The sequence below is a fragment of the Wyeomyia smithii genome, chromosome 3 (assembly GCF_029784165.1).
Source record: "Wyeomyia smithii strain HCP4-BCI-WySm-NY-G18 chromosome 3, ASM2978416v1, whole genome shotgun sequence".
Lineage (NCBI taxonomy): Eukaryota > Metazoa > Arthropoda > Insecta > Diptera > Culicidae > Wyeomyia > Wyeomyia smithii.
In genome coordinates, this window is record NC_073696.1 from 116,123,439 (window position 1) to 116,150,513 (window position 27,075).

At 38.9% G+C, this 27,075-nt stretch overlaps 1 protein-coding gene across 2 annotated transcripts in view; it reads right to left on the minus strand.

Annotated features, from left to right (window-relative positions):
• The window catches only part of LOC129730435 (metallo-beta-lactamase domain-containing protein 1), a 208,771-nt gene that overhangs the window by 74,010 nt on the left and 107,686 nt on the right, over positions 1-27,075 (minus strand). The window contains exon 3 of one of the 2 annotated variants that reach the window (XM_055689762.1): positions 15,515-15,564. The exons of the other annotated variant lie outside the window; for it this stretch is intronic. Within the exon in view, the coding sequence (XP_055545737.1) occupies positions 15,515-15,564 (50 nt within the window). The remainder of the gene's footprint in view (positions 1-15,514; positions 15,565-27,075) is intronic. 2 annotated transcript variants of the gene reach the window in all.

Sequence of the window (27,075 nt, forward strand, 5' to 3'; positions counted from 1 at the left end):
CTAACTGCAAACAATTCGTACACGTCATGACTTTTGGAAAGAAAAGTCTCACGGGTAGTCGAAGCTTGTGGAGCTCGACAAAATCCGGGAGTACTTTTCCCTCAAAAGTCACTCTAAACGAGTCATTTGGGGAATAATTGCCCGTGTTATCCTTCGAATACATTCTCCTGCATTCGAGGATTTTTATTTCAGGAAGGGATGGATTTTTAAAGCATCCAATTCCTTTCACAACATCCTCTTCGGTGAGGTCAGCCTCGGTTATAACACCCTCTATTTCAACTACGCGTGCCGGTATATAAACGCGGTACTCGATATTGAAATTTGGATCCTGGACGACAGCATTTGCTTGTCGGGGATCCGAGAATGTTGCCTTGAGTCTATCCGCTTTGACCTTGTAGACCTCGGTCAAGCTCGAGTACTTTTCCTTTAGAGTTTTGCATATCTGTAAAACTCTGAGAGGCTTGTTTTTGGGTCGGAAATACACGACCCAACGTAGACCAGGTTGGTTGACCTGATACATTTTAACCCGAGTTGACTCATCTTTACTGGATGGGATAACCGGGGCAGTTTTACGGGGTCTTTTACGCTTTTTAACGACATCGAAAAAAGCGTTATTTTTATTATTCGGGATGTCAGAAAAATCCATCCCGGGCTCGTCACCTTCTGAGCAAGATGAGATGTCCGGTGGAATAGGCAATCCACCTACCGCCATAGCGGTTGTGAACTATATGCCGCTAATAATTAATATATGGAATATATTGAAATACTTATATATTTAAAGCTAAAGAGTATGACTATATATAAATAGGAGAGGAAATACGAAATCGAAATATATCTGTATGTATATACGGAAATAAAAAGTTTAAAAAAAAAAAATATATAAAGGTTGTGTCACTTATCTTTATATGTATGTGAATCAGCAGCACTGCTTGCGCTGTCTCTTCAACTGCAGAGCGGCGACGCCGTACGCTTTCCTCCCGTCAGGGTTCCACAGCACACGCGCCAACTAACCACTACCACAGCTCCGTACTCCTCTGCTGCGGGAATCGACCTACGCTGATGCTGGACCAGCACGACACCTTTCAGCACTCGCGCCAAAACAAGCACGACTCACCACCTTCACACGGGCACGCAGCAATCGCGCCGATTAGCACCACTACCACTGGCGCTGTTCGGCAGTCGGGGCTCCCCCACCAAAAACGACGCGTATTCGCACACCAAACAACACTACTGCACACGCGTACGCTAAAAAAGAGAGCGGGAAATTAGTTTCGGTGATCCGCAGAGCACTCTAAAAAAACGACTTTCCTGCTCGGCTGCCGAAAAGACTATGATTTCCGGGATTGTTATGATGCACTGTAGCCACAAATCGACCTCAGATAACATTTTGAATTTTAAGATGGCGACTTCCGGTGACTGAAAATGACCAAATACTACCTAATATGGGTGTTTCTTTAACCAAAATGACGCTCTGAGGCCAGAAATAGTCTCTGAATACCATTTTGAAATCCAAGATGGTGACTTCCGGTTTCTGAAAAACAGCGAGATATGACCAAATACCACCCAACATGGGTATTTCCGAAATCGTGATGATGCATTGAAACCACAAATCGACCTCCGACAACTTTTTGAGTTGTAGAATGGCGACTTCCGGTGACTAAAAAACTGCCGAAAATGACTAAATACCACCTAATATGGCTGTTTCTTTAACCAGAATGATGCTCAGAGGCCAGAAATTGTCACAAAATGTCATTTTGAAATACAAGATGGCGACTTCCGGTTTCTGGAAAATAGCCGAAAATGACCAAATACCACCCAATATGGGTGTTTGTTTAACCAGAATGATGCTCAGAGACCAGAAATTGTCACCAAAATCCAATCCAATATGGCGACTGCTGGTTCCTAAACAACAGTGGCAAATGACTAAATAACACTCAATATAGGTATTTTCGGGATTGTTATGATGCACTAAAGCCACAAATCGACCTCAGACAACATTATGAACTGTAAGATGACGACTTCCGGTGAATGGGAAACTGCCAAAAATGATCAAATACCACCCAATATGGGTGTTTCTTCAACCAGAATGACACTCAGAGGCCAGAAATTGTCTCCAAATACCACAACTTCCGCTTTCTGAAAAAAAAACAGCCAAAAATAGTCGATTTTCATTCAATATGAGACGCTTCGATTCCAGAATGATACACAGCAGCTATAATCGACCACAGACATCATTTTGAATTCTATGATGGTGACTTCCGGTTTCTGGAAAACAGCCGAAAATAACTAAATAACACCTATTATGGGTGTTTCTTAATCCAGAATGACGCTCAGGTTCCAGAAATTGTCTCCAAATGCCATTTTGAAATCCAGCATGGTGACTTCCGGTTTCTGAAAAATAGCCAAAAGTGACCAAATGTGAGCGGGGGCCTAGTGTGGTTGGTAACGTCTCCGCCAACCACGCTCGACGCCTAGGTTCGAATCCCACCGCCGACATAGGTGTCGATGGTTGTGAGGTGGCGTGATCCACTCACAACCAACCCAACTGGTCTAGATTCAATCCTAGCCGACACCGGGAGATTTTCTGAGGCGAAAAATCTCTGGGATCACGCCTTCCATCGCATGAGGAAGTAAAGCCGTTGGCGCCGGTCCGTTAATAAACGGGTCGTGAGTTAGGGTCCTGGGTGTGGAGTCGCCTCCCTGGGCGTCGGTGATTGGCTACAACAGTGGCGGAACTAGACCGACGGAAAATGAGCGAGAATAAAAAAAAAAAAAAAGTGACCAAATACCACCTAATATGAGTGTTTCTTTAAGGGAACATTTATCAATGACGTAGCATTCGAGGGGGAGGGGGGGGGATTTGCAGTTTTGTGACGAAATGTGACGATGGGGTGGGTAGAGGGTCAAGCTACGTAGCAAATATGAAATCAAGAAAAAAATGGATTTGTTCTGATTGTTCTTTTTTAGTACTGTTTTGTCTGTTGAGGGTCATTTTCAATACTTTATTACCTTTTCTTGATCATAATTGATGCAATGTATGTTCTTGATATTAAAATTTGCAAAAAAAATAGATGAGAGGGGAGGGGGGTTGTTATAAAGCTACGTCATTATCTAAAGATGGTCTGCCACTTTGTGACGAAATGCTACGATGGGGGAGGGGAGAGTCAAAAAAACTCAAAAAAAAAGCTACGTCATTTATGCATGCTCCTTAACCAGAATGATGCAGCTAAAATTTGACCTCAGACACAGTAGATTAAAGCAGCAATTTACTAAGAAAGTCACAGTCCGAGCAAAGGTAAAGGGTTTTTGCCCATGGATGTCATTTGACCTCTGGAAACTCATTCATATGAAAGAAAAAGTGCTTGCACGACATAAAAAACGTCCCACTGATAATCATTTGAAGGAACTTCTTAACCATGTATCTAGAAAAGTTCAATTAGAAAAAGAGAGAGCAAAAAAGTCTTACTACAGCTCGATCTTTCGAGCTGGCGATCAAAAAAATATTTGGAAAAATCTGAACGAGTTGTTGGGCCGGAAGAAATCAAAGGCGAATCCCACAAAACTCGAACTGAATGGTCATGTAACATCACATGGCCCAGTAGTTTCAAATGCGTTTAATGACTACTTTAGCACCGTAGGACCCCAGCTTGCCTCAGCAATACGCAGTGACGGTGACGTCAATCGTTTCGGCACTCTGGACTACCAAATGAATTCAATTTTCCTGACGCCAGCAACAGAGCAAGAACTCATACTCAGAATTAATAGACTGGACAGTTCTAAAAGTTGTGGACCAGATGGCATTCCAGCCTCATTTCTCAAAACTCACTATGTCTTTTTGCTGAAAGATGTCTTTAACGAATGTATTGAATCAGGACGTTATCCTGACTTCTTCAAGATAGCTCGTGTTGTGCCTCTCCACAAGTCCGGCAGCAAAACGGAAATTAGTCATTATCGCCCAATTTCTGTGCTATCCGCAATAAACAAGATTTTGGAACAGTTGTTGGCTAAAAGGATTGTCGACTTCCTACAAAGGAACCGTTTATTATACAATTATCAATATGGATTCCGTGCTGGCTCGAGTACTTTAACTGCCGCTTGGGAACTCGTTGACGATATCACAGGAGCACTAGACTCAGGAAAATTGATGGGAGTCTTGTTCATTGATCTGAAAAAAGCGTTCGATACCATCGATCACCAAATCTTACTCCAGAAACTTGCATACTACGGAATTAGAGGTGTTGCCAGTCGATTAATTGGCAGCTATCTTTCTGGCCGAACGCAGTACGTCGAAACCAATGGAGCTAGAAGTGCCCCGTGTGATTTGACTGTTGGCGTTCCGCAGGGAAGCAATTTAGGCCCGTTGCTGTTTCTAATCTACGTAAACGATATAGCAAAACTCAGATTGCATGGCAAACCGCGCTTGTTCGCTGACGATACCTCCCTGTCGTATCCTGGTTCCAGTCCAGATGTCATAAAAAATCAAATGTCGGAGGATATGAGCTTGCTGCAAGAGTACTTTGCCGAGAACCTCCTGTCACTCAACCTAAGCAAGACAAGATATATGATATTTCACACGTCCCGCTCTGTGTCTGCTACTAACGCCCCTCTTCTAGTAAACTCAACTGAGATCCTTCAAGAAAGCACTTTTAAATATCTTGGACTTATACTTGACTCCTCATTGACATGGAAACATCATATTGCAGCAGTGTCGTCCAGTCTAAGCTCAGTTTGTGGCCTTCTATGGAAGACCTCTAAATTCCTCCCGCGCAAGCAACTCCTAACACTTTATCACGCATTTGGCCAGTCGAAGTTGCAATATTTAATTTCAATTTGGGGAGCTGCGAATAAAACGAGATTAAAATCGCTTCAACGGATACAGAATCGCTGCCTGAAAGCAATATTTGAGTAACCTCGATTATATCCTACGCTAAATTTGTATGCGGAAGCTGATGGATCTGTACTGCCGGTAATGGCCTTGCGGAAGTTGCAATGCGTGACACAAATGCATAATATGTTGTACAATATAAACGCACACCACAACCAGCGACTCGCCATTCCTACTCACAGTTATGATACAAGGAATCGAACAGAAGATCAAATACAGAGATGATAAAACACTCCTTTTCATACTTTGCCAAGTCACAATACAATGCTTTGCCTGCCTCAATTAAAAACGAAAGGAGTCTGATAAAATTCAAAAAAGCTGTAAAAGTCAGTATACGAGAAAACCTTCAAATTTATATTTTATAGAGCTGCACAGAGGATTCTGCCGCACGTACTGTATGGTCAAACTCAACATGGTCTATATTCCTTCCACTCGGGCTACTCTGGTAGTAAGGTCAACTATACTCTTGCCTATCGAGTCATGCGCGTCACTAGTTCCAAGGTTCAAGATGTCCGGGTCATTCGCTGCTTCAGTTTTTCTGCTGTCTCAACTACATGATTGCGGATCCAAACTACCCAATTGTCCTGCCAATGATCTACGGCAACAAAGATATATCGACAACATATCAATATATAATACGCATATTATGAATATGTTATGAAAGTTCACCGCACTGACCTAAAAGAGCAGCTATGCTCACTGAAAGTGCATTTATTGTAAACACAATTGAAAAGATTGGAGGTTTTTGCTGCCTGCTGGAGAAGAGGCTTGAAAGGAGCTTCACTCTAACGGGCTTTCCTTCACTGAAGAAGAAAAATAAATAAACCCTCTATTGCCAAGTTAATTTTCAGATGGACTTCGAAAAAATCACTATGAATCTTTATAAACATTTTCAAAGTATTGATTGAAGCTTCTTAGAGGTTTAACTAGAGACCGTCTGAAGGCGGCACCGGGCACTAGTGGGTGAAGAATACTGAATTGATGATACAGTGTAAACAAATGTCCTTTTCTAAATGATTCTAATTTTTTTGAACAATAAGAATTATTATTAAATATTGTTATATCCGCTAATGGGAACATTGCCCAAGCCGTTTAGATTTCGAAAACAGTTTTTTTCAAAGAACTTGGAGAATATTTAATAACTTTCGGCCAAACACGATCTTCTATTCGATGGTGAATAACTATCGTAAATCCACATCCGGCAACATCAATACTGTCAAGCATATTAACTATATAATTTAGGTTCCTTTACAGTCACAGCGGCAATATGCACGTCATGAACTGTGAAAAATGTTGTTGAATTTCGTAGCAATTCAGTTGTAAATTTCATACCTATCTAAACAGCCTCGTACATCGAGGTACAGTTTAAAAAAGCGGACATTACCTGCATCATGGATATTTTTAGGTGAGCCATCTTCTTAGAAGTGGGACTACCCAAACACAAAGAAATTGGAAATAGCTTTGATATTATTCTGTTTTCTGTAAGTCGGTAGTGTATTGCAATTACTTTTTTTCTCGGTTGCAAATGTATGTAGGGCTCTTTTATGTGTTATTTTGGAATTCCGAAAGCCCTGCAAGTTTTTTCAAATAAGCTAGGTTCGCATAAGCCATCCCTGCCATGCCATGCGTTTTTCAACAAGTTTTTGCAGCAATGCAGTAATGAAACACATAAATACTATTTCATTCAAATGCAAATTTTCAATAAAACTCGAGCACTAACTCAATGAAAATGAACATTTAAGAAGTAAAATTGCCGAGATATCACTTAATAAGGGCCTGAAATTGTGTATCGGAGAAAAGTTCGACAGCACAAGAAGCTGCACTTGGTGTACGACAAAATAGGACAAAATTTTTTTATAACTAGGCGGAAAACTATTCCTCCTGGTAAAGCCTCTTTTTAGAAGGATTGATTTTCATAGCGATAAAGTGTCTTGATTGCAATCTGGGCTTGCTTGCACAACTTTTGCGTGGCATCTCTACCGGGCACCCAAACTGTCGGTGTGCTCCGTCAGACAAACCAAAGAAAGATGATTTCATATAAAATCAAAAAAGCTCCAACTTGAGCCTGCTTTTGAAATGTCGGGAGTTTCAAAGTCATGCTGCAAGGATTCAGCGCTACGCCGGTATCTGTTATTCTTTATCTTTTCCAAACCACCTCCCCCTATCAGCTTTTATTCTCTGTGCACACTGCAACCAATTTATACGGGTTTGTCAGCGTGCTTCATGAGTTTTACACCAGTGCCGCTTTCGAACTAACTGACGGTGGCTTTGGAAGACAAAAGTTATTGAAAAAGTGTGCACGATAAGACGGCAACTGGGACAACCGACAAACGAGATAGTGGCATCAAAAGAAACGCGAGGGAATTCGTTTGTTCTCATCTCGTGCAATGTGCACGTTTCGTTAGAGGGTTCAACATTGCTTTTCTAGCACCGAGTAGAATAGCTTGTTAAACCGAAAAAAGAGAAAATCTGTTGTCAAAGTTTCGCGCGAATCTTCAAAACAGTCGTGGGTATCACGACGTAACGAAACACAATTATTGTTAATTATTTGCTGTCGTTACAGCACTGCAGTAATCTGGTGACCTAACAAGCTGCCACCACATAAACGGGTAAACATTGGATGCTTCCGAAAGATTAAGGTGGGCAGAAGTCTGGTGGAAAGCGCTTCGATCAATAAGGCATAAATTTTTGTACCAGACTGGAGTACATATAATCAAAGAGCTCGCACGGGAAAATATTTTGATCGCTGTAGCACTGTAGCTGCCATCAACATTTTGTTGATTTAATTAATTAGAGTAACGAGCATCCGACATCGAACTAATTATATGTATTTTCATCCAATAAAAAGAACTGGAAACGATCCAATTTCACATCAACGATACAGTTTTTGTCATCGTTAAATAATCGATAGATAATTTCTGAATCATTAACACGAACTAAAAAAAGTATAATTGGACATAATTCTGTTACGCAGAGAACACATTGTTACACTCTACACATGATGCTCTTCATTTTTTATTGTTCCAAAGCAAACGTGATTGATGAAACTTGCTGAAAATAGCAACGCTGAAGGTATTTTTTCAATTTCGAATCAATTTGTATTTCCAATCATGCTAGAAACTCGTTCCTGTTCCAATTTTTCATCAATTTCTCTCGTTGCCGGTAAAAAAAACTTGCCCAGGAAAGCTGCCTTACAATCGTTCCAATGCGAATGCTCTCGATTTCTCCTTGTGACACCGCAAAATCACCGAACGTTTATAACTTTACCATCGGTTAAATTTCATTGCTGATACTATTTATTATCGTTCTGCATTTTACGGCATAGCGGGTCAGCCACCGGCTGTTCCTGGGCTGCAAACTCAATTCGCCGCAACCACCGAGAAGTTATATCGGGGTGCACAAATTTTGACCGGAAGCCGGAAAAGCACTGCCAATCGACAGGGTGTGGCCGTTAGATGAAATATATCTCTCACTGATTCGGGTTCCCAATACAGTCACGTTGGCGGTAGCATACACCAACACCAACTTTGGACCGCTTCAGTGTATGGAACTTCCCTTCCGAGTGATACCATATTTAGATAAATCAACGACCAAACCAGTTGCGATGGAGGAACGGCGAAGCGGTGAGCTACCGTTCCCTTCAGTATGGAGTTGAACATTCGATGGGATTCGGTCGTTACGTAATATGACTTGCAAAAGCATTGATTCTTGGCGTCGATACGGTAATGATTTATGATTTTCTTTTTCGTTGGTCCTCACTGGACATCAAAATAATCAATTTTGTAGTTGTCTCTCTTTTGTATAATTTTTGTTCAGAATTAATCAGAATATTCTTTATGATTAAGTATTAGCATAGTGAGATTCATCAGCTTGATTCAGGTTAATATTTGTCTCGTATTACTGAAAATAAATGAAAGATTACGGTTTTTTAATCGTTCTTGTGGAAAAAATCTTGGTGCCCTCAGTCAGCTAGGAAGTGTGTAAAGTCTTCAGAGATTTTACAGAAGTTTTCACATAAGCAAACTTCGAAGCGACGAATCCGGCGAGCTATTATTCTACGGCCTTTTGACGCGCTTCCGTCCTTACAAGGAGCACCAAAACTCACAGGAGTGAGTGGTTGGAAAGGTATAACCTTTCAAATTTCTCCAGTTTAAGCTCCACGGCTGTGTCTAGCAGTGTGATTCAGATAAAGCATAAACGTGTCCAACTGTTTCGAGTTAAATTTATCGGCAGACTAAGTTGCTAAGTTATGAAAACTTTAACGAAACACGCAAACATAAAACAAAATGCAAAGAAAAGATAAGAAACGGAAACAGAAAACAGCGTAGATACAAAATAATAAAATGTTCTTTGAATAAAAAAAAATGAAGAGTTTAAAAAGTACAGTAAAATTGAGTGAAAAAACAAAACTTGAAGAAACTGGAATAGAAAACAATACATAGAGTCAATAAACAAAAAAAAATTATTAAAATTGGAAAAACTCAACAGAGGAAACCAAGAAAATTGAATATAAATAAGTATAAAACTAAAAAAAAACTAACGATATGAAGAAAGCAACAAAATTCAGAAAACTGAAGGGAGAAAAGTCAAAGTTACAGTTTGAGAAAAAGAAACCAGCTCAGAAAACAGAGTTAACTTCAGGAAACTAAACAAACCGACACTAATTGAACAGAATAAAGAGAACATTCAACGAACAAATGAAAAATTGATTATGAAACTAAAATAAAGAAAACTTAATATTAAGAAAAAACTAACAAAACTAAATCAACTCAAAAAATAAGTAAAGGGTGTTGCGGCGAAAATTGTCAAACAAAAATGTTTGTAAAACGGTCTTTTTTCAAAAAAAAATCAAATCATGTTTCTTTGTCAAGCTCAACTCGGGCAAGGAAAATTATTGACTCAAGCTTCCTTATTAGCGAATGCGAATTGCTAGACTTTCCTCTAGACTCCTTCTATCAAGTTTTGTACAGCCTTCTTGGTCACTTTGTTCACCGCAGAACTACATTTCGTTGACAACTGTCTTTCGTGTCTTCCGCTTGATGACAGCTCAGTATTTTCCTATGAAGCGGATCTCCGGAGTGTTGGAAAGAGTCTTCTGACACCACCTGGACGTTGTTCGCAGCATACCACTCCATGGCCTGTTTCAGTAATGGCAAGATGACAAATCCGGCAGAAACAGAACGGAACAACTGTGTTACTTGAGGAAGGGCAACAGACGTTTTTTGCAGGCACTCTTGTACATAAATGTCCTGGTTGGTGGAAGCTTGCGCTATGAAAATGTTACTCTTCAAATTACTGGAACAGATGGCCTGCCACATGAGATGTTTCTTTGCAAACTTCGAAAGCTTAATGCATTAGGAAATCTCTGTCACCTTTTCTCTTCCAATTGCCGTATAATACCCCCGTCCAGGAAGCTACTTAAAGTCTGTCTTGACGTTAGTTTCATCATCCTGTAACACGCAATCAAACTTCGCTGGCATCTTCTCGTATAGCTTTCGCGATAGTTGTCTGGTCGACTTGTTTTGCTTATCGTCACACGATTTGGAGTCATCACCTTTTTGTAAGTCGACAGTTTTTTTTGTAAGCACGATTCACAGTTGTAGATGACACTCCCAGCTTGCTTACGACATCTCGGACGGAAAGGTTTTGTCGCAGTGATGAGCCCACACAGGAAAAAAATGATGTAGGCATCGAAACATCTGTTAAATGATTTGAACGAAATATTTTAACTCTTGTAAACATTTGATTCAAATAATTTGACCAAATCTCAATGAGGCACTATAACAACAAGGGAGAAGGCTGTTTCCCACTGAAAACAAGACATAGCCCGCAGATTATGATTGCCAGCATTCCAAGACGACAGAGCTTTTTACTGCACGAAGTGCCACCAATGCAATTACCGCTGATGCTGCCGCTATCGCAAAAATGAAGGTTTTTACTAAAGGAATTGCCGCTGCACCTAGAGCTGACGCTGTTACCTTTTATGCTACTGGTACTCATTGTCGCTGCTGCAATCTGCTGCCACTTCTACTGCTACTTAGTTAGGACCATCCTAGTAGCTATCCACTAGTAAAATGATTGGTTTGCGCAGAAATAGACTGATATTTAAGCCAGTTAACTAGGGAATTTAATCTAATCTAATTCTGTCTACCATGTTAGGAAATTCGAGCACTAAACAACCAATCAGATTAATCAAAATCTACGTTTCAATAAGGTTTTTGTACGTGCTGACACATGGAGTTTGTATCGAATTTACAACAATCTTTGTGAAGCAGTTCCAACATTTTGAATGAAGCGTAATGCATGAATGAAAACTATTACCGCATCACAAAACGTTTGTCTGATGCTAAAATACGGTCGCTTTTATTGCAAAAAGTGACGGCCGATGTACATACAGCAGCATCAGCGCCGCTTCCGCACAAAGGCAGCTTTCTGATTGAGGAAGTGTCACTGCACCTGCCACTGATGCTGCTGCCACCGCCACTTTTGATATCCACTGCAGCTATTGCTGCTGGTACCTATTTAATTAGGACCATCCTAGTCGCTTTCAACTAGTCCAATGATAGGTATGAGCAATGACAGGCTTTTACATGGAGAAAATAATGAATACATTTGCAGTGTTGGATAATTTTCCATATTTGCGCACTGATTTTAGTTGTTGTATGATGTTATGTTACGTCAGTACGATCTGCAGGCACTCCTTTTAAAAGAGGAACGGAGATGTAACTGGAATTTTCCTGTGTCGGTGATTCCGAGAGCTTTTTGCGTGAGACAGTGTTTTAAGGTGGCGAAAAAATTAAATACACTATTAAAATATATTGTACATACAAAACATTCCAAATCAGCTTTATTTCTCTACATATCGTTAGCAAAGTGATCTCACTTTCAATATTTTTGGCATGTCCTTTGTTTTGTAAAACCATAATCAATCTTCGTGGTATGTTTACCACCAGGTTTCCACGTTTTTAGATTCTCATTTTAAGCCTCTATTTAGTCGAGCTTCCTGAGAGACGTAGCTCTACGTGAAAATTTCAATAAAAAAATAAAACAAACAATATAACCAAATAGGAAACCGAGACCTCAGCAACCAAAAAGAAAAGAGAAAACTTGAAAAAACAGATATTCAGAAAATGTAGCACATGAAATAAAGAAGCTCTAAAAATTCAAGAAACAAAAATACAGAAAATTACACAACACATGTATGATACAGAACATTTAGGATTAGCGTTGCACCGAATAGGGCTGGGAAAAAGTTTTTTTGTGAAAAGTATCGAATTTTCAGTTTACAGAATAGTGGTTTTAACTTGAGCTTGTCTAGGGTAAGTCACATTAAGTCAAGAATAATTTGGTTTTCATTTTTCTCATCTTATCATCATGTTTCGTTGAACGGATGGCCGAACATTCAACAGAACATGATGATTAAATGAGAAAAATTAAAAACCAAATCACTCATGAATTAAAATGGATTACCCTAGACAAGGTCTAGTTTAAATCATTATTCGATAATCCGAATATTCGGTAATTTTCAAAAGTAACTTTTTCCCAGCACTATTATTCGGTGCATCTCTATTTAGGATACAGAAAATCTCAAATATCGGAAAAACTAATAATTTGAAAGGCAAAGAAAAACATGACGTTAATGAACAGCCTATCAGGCTCACAGCAGCCTAAAAAAAACAAACAAAATTAAATGAATAGTGATGAATTGATTGAACAAAAAATCAATGAAAAGGCGCGCCGAATTTATATTTTTACAGTTTCAGAAATAATTAGTAAACGAGGCAAAGGAAGCACTCTTGATTTCGTCGAAATTTTTCTAAATGCAGGATTTTATTTGCTCGCAGGTAGAGCCGTTACCTGAAAAACATTCGTTGGTACCAATTAAAACTTTTTCTAAAGTTTTTACTGCAACGAAAAACCATAGCGAAACACTCAAACAAATTAAAACAAACACACTTGCCAACATTCCCCGAACTAACGCGAATCATGGCTTACATCCGCGAGGTCAATAGCGAAAAATTTGATGGTGTAAACAATTAGGAAATGCACATCCATTTACCGCTAAGATCCATAACGGAAATGGCTGTAACAAAAATGTCCAGGAACGAAACGTTCACGACCAAAAAGCAGCAACATAACACACTGAATAATTAATCACGCACGGACAGCTGTGAACCATTTATTCCTGGGGTCGATTTGTTTCTGTCAGCACCACAGCTTCAAAGAATGAATCAACGATTTACGCTTCAATTCACCTTGATTACATAATGTGGGATTTTCACGGGGCAACCCACAATCACCCCCATTGAACGGCAGTCGAAGTAAGTTCACTGATGAAAACAACTTTCTGCCTTGTTTAATTCGATTACAGCACGGGGTTGCTCCCTCGTGGTAAGAACACCAGCTCCCCATTTTGCAACATAAATGAACGAGATTTAAAATTGATAAAATATTTGCCATATTATCGACATACATAACTACTTGCACCGGAAGTTGGCATAGGGGGAGTGGTATCAGACGATGTTTATAATGTTGCTCTATGGACAATCATTTATTGTGCACCGAGGAATGTTGCGAAAGTAAGACATGGTATGTTGGACCCCTCCACAACTTGAAGACACCAACGCAAGAACACCAGTGGAGTGTATGCGCTGTTTGAGAAGCATTCCCTTAAAAGGGAAGCAAGCAACTCATCTCAATTGTGATTCTAGGATGTGATAAACATTGTGCTGTGTTGGTGGTGTGTTTTTCTTTCTCGACAAGTAGCGCAAGAAGATTTGCGATTAGAAGTACTGAATGTGTACACACAATGTAACACTTTAACCGTTTAACGGTACTGCCGCGCGGGTGAAAAGTATTCCGGTAGTAAAACTGGGTGTAAAATCAACGCCAGTAAGGCAGTGGAGTACTGGTACCCTATTGAGGAGTGCTCTCACTGCAGGAGTGTATTGAACATTTACACTTTTCTTCTTTTGCTGTACTAGCGTGTAACAGAGAAAGATAACTCCGCTAGACAAGGTGCCATTTAAATAAGGAATTCGACGAATTGTGGGTATCAAAAAATTGGTGTGGGAGAACACAAAACAATGCTGAACATTCTTCCTGGACGACATTCGGAGATCCAATTACTTTCCCACACCTTCCGTCATTGTGTGTGTGTGTGTGAAAACCTATTTCTAGATTCCACTGTCTGGTAGTGATATTATGGAAAAAAGACAATTGCAACTGTCTTTTATTTCTACAACTATCTTAGTTTTGGGGTCTAGGAGGTCTACCGATCTTTGCGGCCCCTTTTCAGAATTATTTATTTTATTTATTGTAGATAGCGGAGTGGCAAGATGAGAAGAAAGCCATGAATAAATAATCAAATGATTAACTAATTGAATGAATCTTATCATATGAACCAAAATATAGCCTAAAATTTATTGACAAGTGCCAAATTTGTAGTAAATAAATAATTTGTTAGGCGATCGCTTCCACAAATGCAACACTAAGAAGATTAAACTAAAAATACTAATGATAATAAATTGAAAAAAGACAAGAACAAAAAGAAAATGACCGATATTTGCATTGAATTTGTACCATTTACGGTGAAAACAGCAACACTGTCTGTCTACTCAGATATGCATACAAGCTGTCATGCAAACCTTCATGTGAGAAGCGGAATGACGCTACTCTTGATTGTCATTTCCAATGTTTCATACAATGTTGGAAGTATTGAAAAGATCACTTTAAAACTGCTTCTTGCCTGTGCACTATATTTATCTTTAGCAGCATCGTTTTCCAATATCCTAATCCTAACTGAACCACTTGAATTAAGAAATCAGAAGAAAGTTTCCGTAAGACTTTACTAGAAATTTGAGAGATAAATATTGAATTTAGTCCAAACAAATACGTATTTCGGCTGTGACATACAGTCATCATCAGTGCTTATGTGGACTGGTAAAGAGCAAAGCGTAAATCCTGTTTTTGATTTGTAGTAGGGGAAATGAAAATTTTTTCTTCTTAATTGGAGTTAGGTAGGGAATTATGCGGTCGGTTGTTTACCGTACCATGTCTGGGGTTTTTGGGAAGAAGATTGAATAGCAATGAGGGGTGTTACCTGCGTCTTTATTGAGAAGCGTGGATGAGTGTTGTTTATAAACTTTACGTAACTTTCAGCTACGTCTAATTTCCATAAATTATTAACGGGGCGGAGCAGGTGAATGTTATCCGAAGTTAGTGGATGTTCCTCGTTAAAAATATGTTCAGCCACTTTTGATTTAAAAAGGTGTGGTGGAGCATTTTTTGAAACATTTTTTTTATCTCTCAAATTTTTAGTAGAATCTAACGGAAACTTAAATAGATGAAGAAAAAAAAATAACGGAAACTTATAATTCTTTCTTCTGATTTCTTAAATTACTCTGCTAACACGCTCAATATAGATTTTTCAAATTCCACTAAAATTAGTTTCATTTACGGATTGGTTATGCGCTTATAAAAGCAGTGTTGCCGGTCTCCACACCTTCTGTCATTGTGTGGCGTTTTATTATTGTTTCATCACTATTTTAGCAAATAAAACAATGCAATACCGGTCGGTTGCAGAAAGTTTCGATATCTACGAATTTCAAATGCATGAAGTTTACTTACGACAACCAAGGTGTAATCAGTACTAATTTTCAGAAGAAGACTGGACTCACCTGAAATAGAAAATTAGAAGAGGTTAGTGAATTGATTATACTTAATATGAATTTGCAGGCGAAAAAAAAATTAGAAGATCTACCAATAATGACAAAGTGAAGTCCTCAATTGATGGCTATATAAGCAGGTCAACACTGCTCACTGTAAACATGATATCGAAACCATCGATTGGAACTGGAAGAAGTGTGAGACTATGTTTATAAATATACATGATACTCCTTGAACTTCTAGACACTTAATAGTCTTAGAATTGCACTTTTCTTTTTTTCTTTTTTACTCGTATGTGCAATACAAGATGCACGTAATTTGTGTAGAATACCGTTCCACGAAAATTTGTTTTGAATTTTGTCAACTGAAGCAGAGGAAAATTTAGTGCAATTTTCTCGTTGCCTGCGAGTGGTACATTTCAACAAACATGAACAATTGATTCAATTGCTAATAGGTAATTACCGTCAGAACTTATTTCATGCAGCCTCAAAACAGTACTTCTTTTAAGATGAATTCGTCAAGTTAAATAACGTTCTCATAAAAAAAAACTTTTTAATGATTCCATATATGTAAATGAGTTTATTTAGGAAAAATTATTTCTCATGTGTGAGAAATAAAACAAAATATGGTAACATTTCAAGCACAGCCGAGCTTGTAAAGTTTTCAAGCTTACTCATACCATTAATCGACGCTGTAGTGAGATGAAATAAAATCTACTGCGGAGCATCCGTAAAAGGAAATTTTCATTGGATGTATGACTAGCCCCAGCTATGGAATGCTCCTTCTACACTATTATAACCTTTATGCACGTTATCAAAACAACATCCTCGTTCACCTAACTTTTCCAAGCCATTGTAAATTAATCCTGGCATTGACTTGCCGCTCGACTAGCTTAATTCGCTCGAATCAAAACTGCCCCGCTACTTGTCGGTGTCTTTTGATCAATGTACTCAAACGAACTATTCAATGGAATCCGGAGAAGGCGTGACTGAAAATGCTTTCCTCTCTCTCTCTCTACTTCCGTTCTCGTACCCTTAACCGATGTCTTGTATTCGCCCAATATATACCACGGTAACTACCTTCCGGTCGCAAGCTGAGCAACATAATTAATGTTTTTTTACAGACCCGGCTAGCGGTAGCAATAATTGACTCCTTAAGAAATCGAGTGGCACCTGTAAGGACTATTATCAAATGCTCCATTCTTGGGATTGAGCAAAAATAAGTACACTACTCCTTCCCCGGTTCCGCTACCGCACCAGCAAAAATAAGAGTACTTGGCGCAAGGACATGATTGCTGCCAACAGTTTGATTGCAGGGAGTCACTTTTGTTCCAGCTTTTATTCTGCTACACCGAACGCGTTTCCCAAGACCTGGTGAAATTCATCCCATTCCAGCATCGATAGAGAGTAACCGAGATAGAAAAACCTAAATTAATCCACCTAGCGGTCAGACCCAGCCTTTCTCATTCAAACTTATTATATGTTAGAATAGATTTACACGATTTAAGAGAAAAAATACTCCTTGAAAATTTCTGCTGGTTTCAGCACAACTATACCATTATTAAATTAAAATTAAAAACCTAACATTCACACACATATGAGCATACATTAAAACATACATATGCAAATGTAATGAAATAAATATGTTTCGAATACATCACGCAAAAATCCAGATGACTACTTCTGGTTACCGGAGTACATCATAAAATGGCTAAATTTTGCCTGGTATTTCGATGGCGAAGATGACCTTATCCATTATGAGTATTGCGGAAGCGGTACACCCAAAGGCCAGAAATCAACTTAGGACGCCATTTTAAATTTCTAGATACTTAGTAGATTCCGATATCTGGAAAACAACCTTAAAGGGACAAACATTACCAATGTTTTTCAGGAACATTATTCCGGGCTCGAAAGCCGGGAGTAAACTCCATATTTCACTTTGAAACCCGATTTTGCAGCTTTCGGTTTCTGGAAAACATCCACAGTAGTATATGACATTCGACCATTTGAATCACTTTTCTACCTTTTAATTAGCCAGTTATCGTTAGGAGAAAGTCAATATGTTTACTTTCATTATGTGATTTCACATTTTTATGAACAACGGACAAAGTTACAATCCGAATACAATGAAATTCAATAGCAACCTATGGGGCAACTAGACCTTTCATTTGACACTAATTTTGTAAAAATCGGTTCAGCCTTCTCTGAGAAAAATGAGTGAGTTTAAACAACCTCAGGATAACTTTTCTTTACATAACTTTTGGACCATATGTTCAATCATAACGAAATTTAAAAGTTAAGGGTTTTGAAGACAACCCGATCATTTAAAACCAGTTTTATTGAAATCGGTTATGTGGTTTCTGAGGTATTGATGTTTCGTGATTTTTACATTTTGATACATAACCACTAAACTAAAAATCCGATAACAATGAAATTCAATAGCAAACTATGGCACAACTAGACCTTTCATTTGCAATTAATTTCATGAAAATCGGTCCAGCCATCTCTGAGAAAAGTGAGTGAGAAAAAAAAGTTGCACATACACACACACACACACACACACACACATACACACATACATACATACATACAGAAAATGCTCAGTTCGTCGAAAGGGGTCGAGTGGTATATGACATTCGGCCATTGGGACCACTTTTATACCTTTGGTTTTTCCAGTGATTGCTATACCTTTCTAGGAGAAAGGCAAAAATACACTGCTTTGTCCTCAATCCTATCGTTTAAGCTTCCAAGGCGGAACACATACTGAATAGGACTCTCAGCAACATGATATTCAGGTGCTGCACTGTGATATATAGTTCCAAACAACCATCAACAATCGATTTTCTTTGTCCTAGCGATGAATACATAAACAAGAGCTATCAAACCACTTCAATGATGCTCGTCCGGAGTAAAGTTATCCTACATTCATATACTATACACAGCAAAATCTTCTAGTGTTGGAAACGGCACATTAGACAGAAGCTATCAACCATCTTAGCCGTGCTGCGGGTTCTGCTGTGGGTGAGTTCGTGAAAGCTCGGTAATATAAACAATGTTTGTTCGGTTCAACCGCGTTTTACGTGCCCTGTGGGAAACGTTAGCAGCTTGCTATCCGTTTATTGAGGTTCGGCTAATGGACAGGGAAATGAATCTGTCTGAGTTTTTTTCCTCTCTTCATCCTCGAAATAGACGTGTTCGTTTCCCAACAGCCGTCTTGGATAATTTAAATCTTTGCGATTTCGATCGTTCTCGTTGCCAGTGATGCCACATACATATATTTTCCTGTAATCATACAGATCTTTGAGCGACTTGTTATACAGACATTTTTATGCATATAAGATGAAAGATGGTTGGAGAAACATAAAAGCCAAGTTTTGCAGATGGATACAGAGACGCATAAGGATAGAAAGGATAATAAGATGTCTTCATTTGAATGCCAAGTTTTTACAGTTGCACGACTGTACGTTGATGATTTGCGTACTTTTATGAAGCATTGACGTACCACGTTCTTTCAAAGTTATCAACGATGCACATTAAAAGCGATATTATGAGACATACTGTTTAGAGTGTATTATAATAAACATTCAAACAGACTTGGAAAAACTTTCCCTCGTCCAGGCGGGACCCACAATCTCCGATGTCTCCAGCATGGTGTTTTGGCCAATCAAACTACTGGGAGAGGTAGTTTCCCTCTAAGACCAATATCCCTTCATTATTGCGCTACCAAACACACTGCCTTGTGGAAGTTATTTTTGTCACTGAACGATTGCCTGCTTTCACACGTGTACAGCGACTTACTATATCTGATGAAAAAAGAAGACTAGGTGATTCAGTTGACTGCGGATAGGAACGCATCTAACGGAAGAGCTCCGTTAAGCTGGGATTACTTCATGAGCTAATTACATTTTCTGTCCTTTGACTTACATTTTGAGTTGTAAAGTAGGTAATGTATGTGATTTTTTCGAGGATGCGAATAATAAACACGGGCTGAGGATGTGATTTAGACTTTCCGTCTGGACGAGGGAAATTTTTTCTAAGTCTAAATCACATCCTCAGCCCGTGTTCATTTTTCGCAACCTCGAAAAATTTCCATACATTACCTACTTTACAACTCAAAATGTAAGTCATAGGACAAAAGATGTAATTAGTTCATGGAATCTTGGATTTAAAAATGGTGTAAAACATCACGGTCCTGTCTCTGGACATCAATATTCAGGGTTTTCCCTGTTCCTTTCAAATATTTTTATAACCTCCTTTTTTGTATATAGATATTTTAAGTCAAGTTGGGTAAAACTCGGTGTAGGCATCAAAGTTGAAGCTTACAAAAGCCAGAACAGTTTGTTTGATCGGTGTGACATCTTCGACAAAGTTATAGATAATAATTTTGTCTCGTCGAAAAAAATATACACCACAAAAATAAAAATATCTTACCTTATAATGATGGCTGTTCGATCGATTTCGGTTCTGGTTTCGAAAATACCCCCATTGGGAGGTAGTCGGTTACTTCAGGATGTTTTCCAGAAACAGGAAATCGCCATCTTAGAATCCAAAATGGCGTCTTAAATCGATTGGATTTGGTACATCACTACGGTTCCGGAACCTGTAATGGGTGGCATGTGACCACACCTTCGGCTGTTTTCCATTTCCAGGAAACGGAAGTTGGATTCCAAAATGGCATGTGAAGTTACTGACCTCTGGACGTCTTTCTGGTTCCAGACATACTCATTTAGGATGGTAACCGGTCATTTTAGGCTGTTGTCCAGAAACAGAAAGTCGCCATCTTGAAATTCAAAATGGTGTCTCAAGTCAATTCTTGGCTTCTGTGCATCATTACGTTGGTTGATAAATGGCTGTACAATGCGTATTGTCGGTACATTCCGTATCTGCTGGTATAAAATAGATCCATGTGAGGTATTACTGGTGATCCTTTAGCCTCTTGTCCTGTAACTCCTATCCTCAGCTCTCTGTGGTACCGACTGGTGTACGAGTAACCTTAGGAAAGATCAGTAACCAATCCCGGTGAGACCTCTCGTCGTATGCTACTAAAGAAGGGGGCTTCTTTTGAGAGCTAATTCGACCGTCTGATCTCCATGTTAAAGGCAGCTAGAAAAAGCGTCTGTTCTACATGTTAGGAGCCGCTGAACTACCGTCTTGTTAGCAGTGTTGCCACATTTATATCTGTATTTTTCTTTAAAAAAATCTGTATATCTGCATCTCGGGCCAAAAAATCTGTATTAAAAATGTGTATCGAGCAAACTCAGAATGTTGGATGGAAACACTTTAATTTGCAGAATATATTTATACAAATTCATTTTTCTCTACGTGATGTTTACACAGGTTTTGTCAAATTTATTTTTTTAAATTTTTGTTTATTTAATATTAGTATCTCCTCCTCTGCAACGTAGCTTTCAGCTTTTGAAATTGAGATCATTAGCTTAGAGGCCATGCAATTTCTGGTTTCAACTATATATTTGAAGAATGCGTTCTTAATAAGCAGAAGAGTGTGGATTAGGGTGTCCCAAAAAAAATCGATGTTGAAAAAGTCATGGTACTCAGCCCTAAATTGAAAGATTATGTTATTTATAGCATTTTTGTAGAACATTTCGACTTTCTAAAAAATTGTTTTCAGGTTGCCCAAACGTGATTTATGGAAAAATGACTTTTTAAGCTACAAACTCACTCTTTTGCACTTTTTTCAATTCCGTTCGAATCCTCAATTTTTCCATATATTTTTTTATTTTTGTGGGGTTGTTTTTGGAAATTTTGCATGGCTCAGTTCAGCAATGCATTCAGTTTTTTGACTCCCAGAGCCCATTAAACATCATAAAATATATATTTTTTCTAATAATTTTTAGATAAAACCCTTCAAAACACAAATAAAAAATTTTTGATCAAGAACTGAAATTTTCATTGCAAAGCGGGATTTACGACGAGAATTTACATGAAAAAAGATACTTGATATCTTATCGGGAAACTGAGATATTGGCATTTTTCAATGTGATGGAAAACTATCCAGTTTAACAAATATGTTAAATAACTGTTTTATTTTGGGAGATAAAAAATAACAATGTTCAGAAAACAAATGCAATTTTAGATGGCTGATAACTTAGTAGAAGGATTAAAAATTCGGAAAAATCCACGGAAAAAGTTAGAACGAAAATTATGATTTTTAGTGCCTTCTAATTGAAAACTCAATGTTGCTCGTAATATGAAAATGCTCGAAATAGAAACATGATGTCTTCGGTAAAGTTTCTTGTTTCTTGTTTTGTTGAAGACACCTTGCGTCTATCTGATTCTGATTGAAAGTAATTTTTTTATCTCACTCATTGGTGGATAAATCACCCACCTTTCTACATTAAAAGATGCATTTTTGAATATCCTGAAACTTTTCCGAACATACCTTATGGCTATAATCAACATTTGAATCACTATTTAGGAAATTATACGCACAAACGGCAAAATAAAACACTGAGCAATGGAGATATTGAGCATTAGTGGCATTTTTGAGAAAATGCATCGTTTTCCATCACATGTAAAAACGCCAATATCTCAGCCCCCCGATAAGATATCAAGGATCGTTTTCATGTAAATTTTCGTCTTGAATCCCGCTTTGCAATGAAGATTTCAGTTCTCGATCAAAAAATTTTTTTATATGTGTTTTGAAAGGTTTTATCTGAAAATTATAAGGAAAATTCACTTTTTTGTGATGTTCAATGGGCTCTGTAAGTCAAATAATTGAATGTGATGCTGAACCAAACCATGCAAAATATTCAAAAACAATCCCACAAAAATAAAAAAATATATGGAAAAACTTAGGAATCGAACAGAATTGAAAAAGGTGCAGAAGAGTGGTTTTGCAGCTTAAAAAATCATTTTTCCATAAATCACGTTTGGGCAACCTGAAAACGATTTTTTAGAAAGTCGAAATGTTCTACGAAAAAGCTATAAATAACATTATCTTTCAATTTAGGGCTGAGCACCTTGACTTTTTCAACATCGATTTTTTTGGAACAGCCTAGTGTGGATTTATTAAAAAAATTCTCACAAATGATCTGTAACGGAAACTTGAAATTACCATCCCGCCTATAATGGTGTTCAACAACTCAGACCAAGATAAGTCATTTGTTTCAATGAATCTTCCGGTCAAAAAGTTTTTTCAAGCGTGCGAATTCAATTTTGGGAAATTGACGCATCAAATCGTTTAAATTTTCCAATTTCACGAACGATTTAAGATTATTTGAAGCTGCCGTTTTTACAACAGAATCGGTGGAATCGCATCTCTTTACAATTTGTTTCACGAACTTTGCATAGAAATCCCGACAAATATATCGAAACGTTCATTTTCGCGCTTCGTTCAAGTCACATTCCAATTCTTCTGCATCGATACCAATATAATCCTAATGTTGTTATTTTTTACAAAACTTTGAAAATCGTATAATTGAATTCTACCTTTGAAATTGATTTCAGTTCACTGGTATAACTAAAAAAAATCTGTAAAATCTGTATTTTTAGCAATATTCTGTAATTCTGTAATACAGATTCTGTATTGCTTTTTCACTTCAAAAATCAGTAAAATACAGAAAAGTCTGTATGTGTGGCATCCCTGCTTGTTAGTGCACCCAGAACTCTAAACACCAAAGCCAAAAGTCCTGGTGGTATTCGGGACTTACGTGGGGTTTTTTGCGAGTCTTGCGAGCTTGCACCAAGAAAAACAATCTAGTAACGAAATAACAAAATATTTCGAACCGGAATAATCAGCACAGACCCAGACAACGAAAACGTAATAACAACTGGAAACTCGGAACATGGAACTGACGATCTCTCCATTTCATTGGAAGCACTCGAGTACTTGGCGATGAATTGAAGAGCCGCAGGTTCGACATCGTAGCGCTCCAGGAGGTGTGTTGGAGAGATTTTATGGTACGAATGTTATAAGATGGTCATACCATCCACCATAGCTGCCGCAATACACATGAGCTGGAGTGGAGGAGTGGGTAATTGGGTGGTGGTTGATCCCTTACCGAATGTGCCGGTTGAGGATCAAAGGCCGGTTTTTCAATATCAGCATCATCAATGTGCACAGCTGTCACCTCGAAAGCACCAACGATGAAAAAGATGAATTCTGCGCGCACCTGATGAGCGATTACGACAGTTGTCACATGATATCAAGATCATCACCGCGGATTACAACGCTCAGGTCGGCCAAGGGGAGGAGTTCAAACCGGTAGTTAGAAAATTCGGCGTGCTGCTAACCAACGACAACGGCCTAAGACTTATCGACTTCACCACCTCTAATAATATGGCCGCACGTAGTACCTTCTTCCAGCACAACCTGTCACATCAGTACACCTGACGGTCACTAAATCAGACAGAATCGCAAATCGACCACGTATTGATAGATGATTGGCACTTCTCGGACATCACCGACGTCAGAAGTTACCGAGGCGCCACTATTGATTCAGACCACTACCTACTGATGATGAAGATGAGCCAAAAACCCTCACCTCTCACCAGGAATAGAGGGGCCCAACGTACTAGATGGCTTGATCAGGTTGAAGTGGATCTGCGAGTATCGAGACGTCTAGGAAATTGGCGACGAGTAGCCCAGGACCAAGTAGAATGAAGGAAAATTCTTGAAACAGCACGAGCCACTACGGCTCTAGCCTACTGAAGTGTGTAAGTAAGTATGTGATATAAATGACCGGGAAGAGCTATGGAAGATTATGGACGAGAACGGCTTTCCCGGGAACTGATAAAGGCTACGATATGGATGGAAACCAGTGCTATGTGAGGATTTCGGATGCATTCGAATCCGGCAAGGGACTTCAACAAGGTGCTGGTGGCTGGTCTCTCTTCCCTACAGTTCAACAGCACGATTTTCAACCGATTCTGCCATTGTCGGCAGAACATTTGAGGCGGTGACAGACCAGTACACCAGACTAAAACACGAAGCAGAGAAGGTTGAGCTGAAGATTAATACGCCCAAAACGAAGTACAAGTTTGCTGGCGGAACCGAGCACCCACTTAGGCAGTACTTTGACGATTGATGGCTATGAGCTCGAGATAATCGACGAATTCGTCTAGCATGGCTCACTTCGGACCACGACACCAGCCGTGAGATCCGAAGGCGTATTATCTACGGAAGTCGTGCCTACTCTGGGCTTCACAGGCATCTGCGGTCGAACAGACTCAGCCCTCGCACGAAGTGTATCTTGTACGAAACGTTTATATGAGGAGGACTTGCGAGCACTCAGAGTTTTCGAACGACGGATGCCAAGAACCATCTTCGGCAGCGTGCAGGAGGACGGCGTGTGGCAGGGAGGATGAATCACGAGCTGGAGCAACTCGCTGGCGAACCCAGTATCTCGAAAGTTGTCAGAACCGGACAGATACGCCGAGCAGGACATTTTGCACGAATGCCGGACAGCTACCCTGCAAAACTGGTGTTCGCAGGAAATCCGGTTGGTACACGGTGAAAAGGACCACAGCGAGCAAGCGGAGCAAATAATCTCTAGGCATTATTTTGATCCCCCAAATGGTCTCGCGGTACGATGCCAGTCGTCGTAGATTCGAGTATCGGCTTGAGAGAGACTGTTAGTATCAGTAGGATCGTAGCGCTAGCCCCACAATTGTCCTGTACCCTAATATCGATATTGGGTGTAAAAAAAGCAAACCTTTGGTGCTGCATTACGATTCGGAACTCGACCTTTTATATATTATACACAGACTTCGCAGCCAACTGTTTAGTGTACAGGACAATTGCGAGGTTAGCGCTACGATCCTAGACTAACAGTCTCTTCCGAGCCGAGAATCGAACCTATGACCACCCGGCCAGCATCGAACTCGTAACCAGCTGGAAGAATATTAGAGTATTCGGTTATTTTCGGCTGTTTTTCGGAAAATAGGTTGAATTATGTGTATGTGTTTTATTTGTGTGGGACCATCTTCCTCTCTCTCCTAAGTCAAGAAGGGTGTCAAACCATCGTAGAAATGTTCCTTGTACTCTAAATCCTCGCTTTACAAATTTGGTACTATTTGCTTGATTAGTTCTCGAATTACGTAGATTTTTTTATTTGTATAGGTGCCTTCTCTTCCAGAGGAGGGAAGGTTCTAAATCATAAGAACCTTCCCCGGCCTCAAAACCTCCTACATATAAATTTTCATGCCGATCGGTTCAGTTATATTCAAGTCCATATAATATAAAGACAAAATTGTTATTTATGTACATCTTTGGCTTAGATGTCACGCCGATCGAACAAACTGTTCTGGCTCTAAAAATATTTGTAATCTTCAATACCATTTTTTTATTGATAAATTTTCATGTTGGAGAATTTCAATCTCAGATGCTAGACCGGTTGACCCGGCTGGTCGTTCTTGAATTAAATAAAATTTTGCTGCAATGTTGAACCACACACAGTTTTCATTTTATCAGATGAAATATCTGTTTTGAACGATCGCTTTTTAAAAAAAAATTTCAAGTTGTACCTTAAAATCTATTTATCGAGAAGAAGGTGCGGAAAACAAAAAGGGGTTTAGAATAAAATACACTTGAAGAAAAAACTCAGCCAAAAGAAATTATTCACCATGTTTGAATTTTCGAAGCAAAAATGAGGCATATACGATGAGGTATTTTTAATAACAATAATTTTCTCAAGTGAACTGAGAACGGAAACTGCGAAAAAAATTTGTTTTCAGAATTTTTTTGCAATAATTTTACTTGAAAAAATAAATATCTTCTATATCTATAAATGCGAATGTCTGTCTGTCTGTCTGTCTGTACCCAATAGACTCTAAGACTACTGAACCGATTATCGTTAAAATTTGTACATAGGGGTTTTCGAGTACGGGGAGTAATCCTAAAATATTAGTTTTGCTCTATCTCATAATCGCAGGCAAGGGGGGGGGGTGAATGTGTGGTTTATGAACGTGAGAACTTCCTTTCACAGTGAGTGAGGGGGGTGAATAATGTCATCTTTTGATGATTTCAAAACCGCTGGACCAATCAACGTTAAATTCGGTATGTAGAGTCCATAGTAGCTGATGTATTTCAACGACTTTGAATTTAATATATTCCATTGGCGTGGCAAGGGGGGGAGGTAAATTTTGGTATTTGTAAACTCTTGCACACCTAACTTGTTCACCGTGTCAATTTCGATAGATGGATATGTTTCTATAACATTGATTTTTCTGTATCCCAGTGGCGTAGTAAGGGGGGGGATTAATTTCATTATTTTTTAATTATTAAAATGCACATCATGAAAATTCATAAACAGGTGGTTTCGAGTATGAGACGTGGTTTTGTCACCTGAAATTTTGCTATATCTCAATGGCGTAGTTAAGGGAAAGGAGTGGCGGGGGGTAGATGAATGTAGTCAACCTTTATTAATTTTTAAACCGCTTAACCGATAATTATTCAGTAGCGTATATGTTTCAAAGAGTTAAAATTATGTCTATCTCATACAGGAAGGAAAAAAGCGGGGAGGAGGGGGTAGCAACTATCAATTAGTTCATTGTAAACTCATC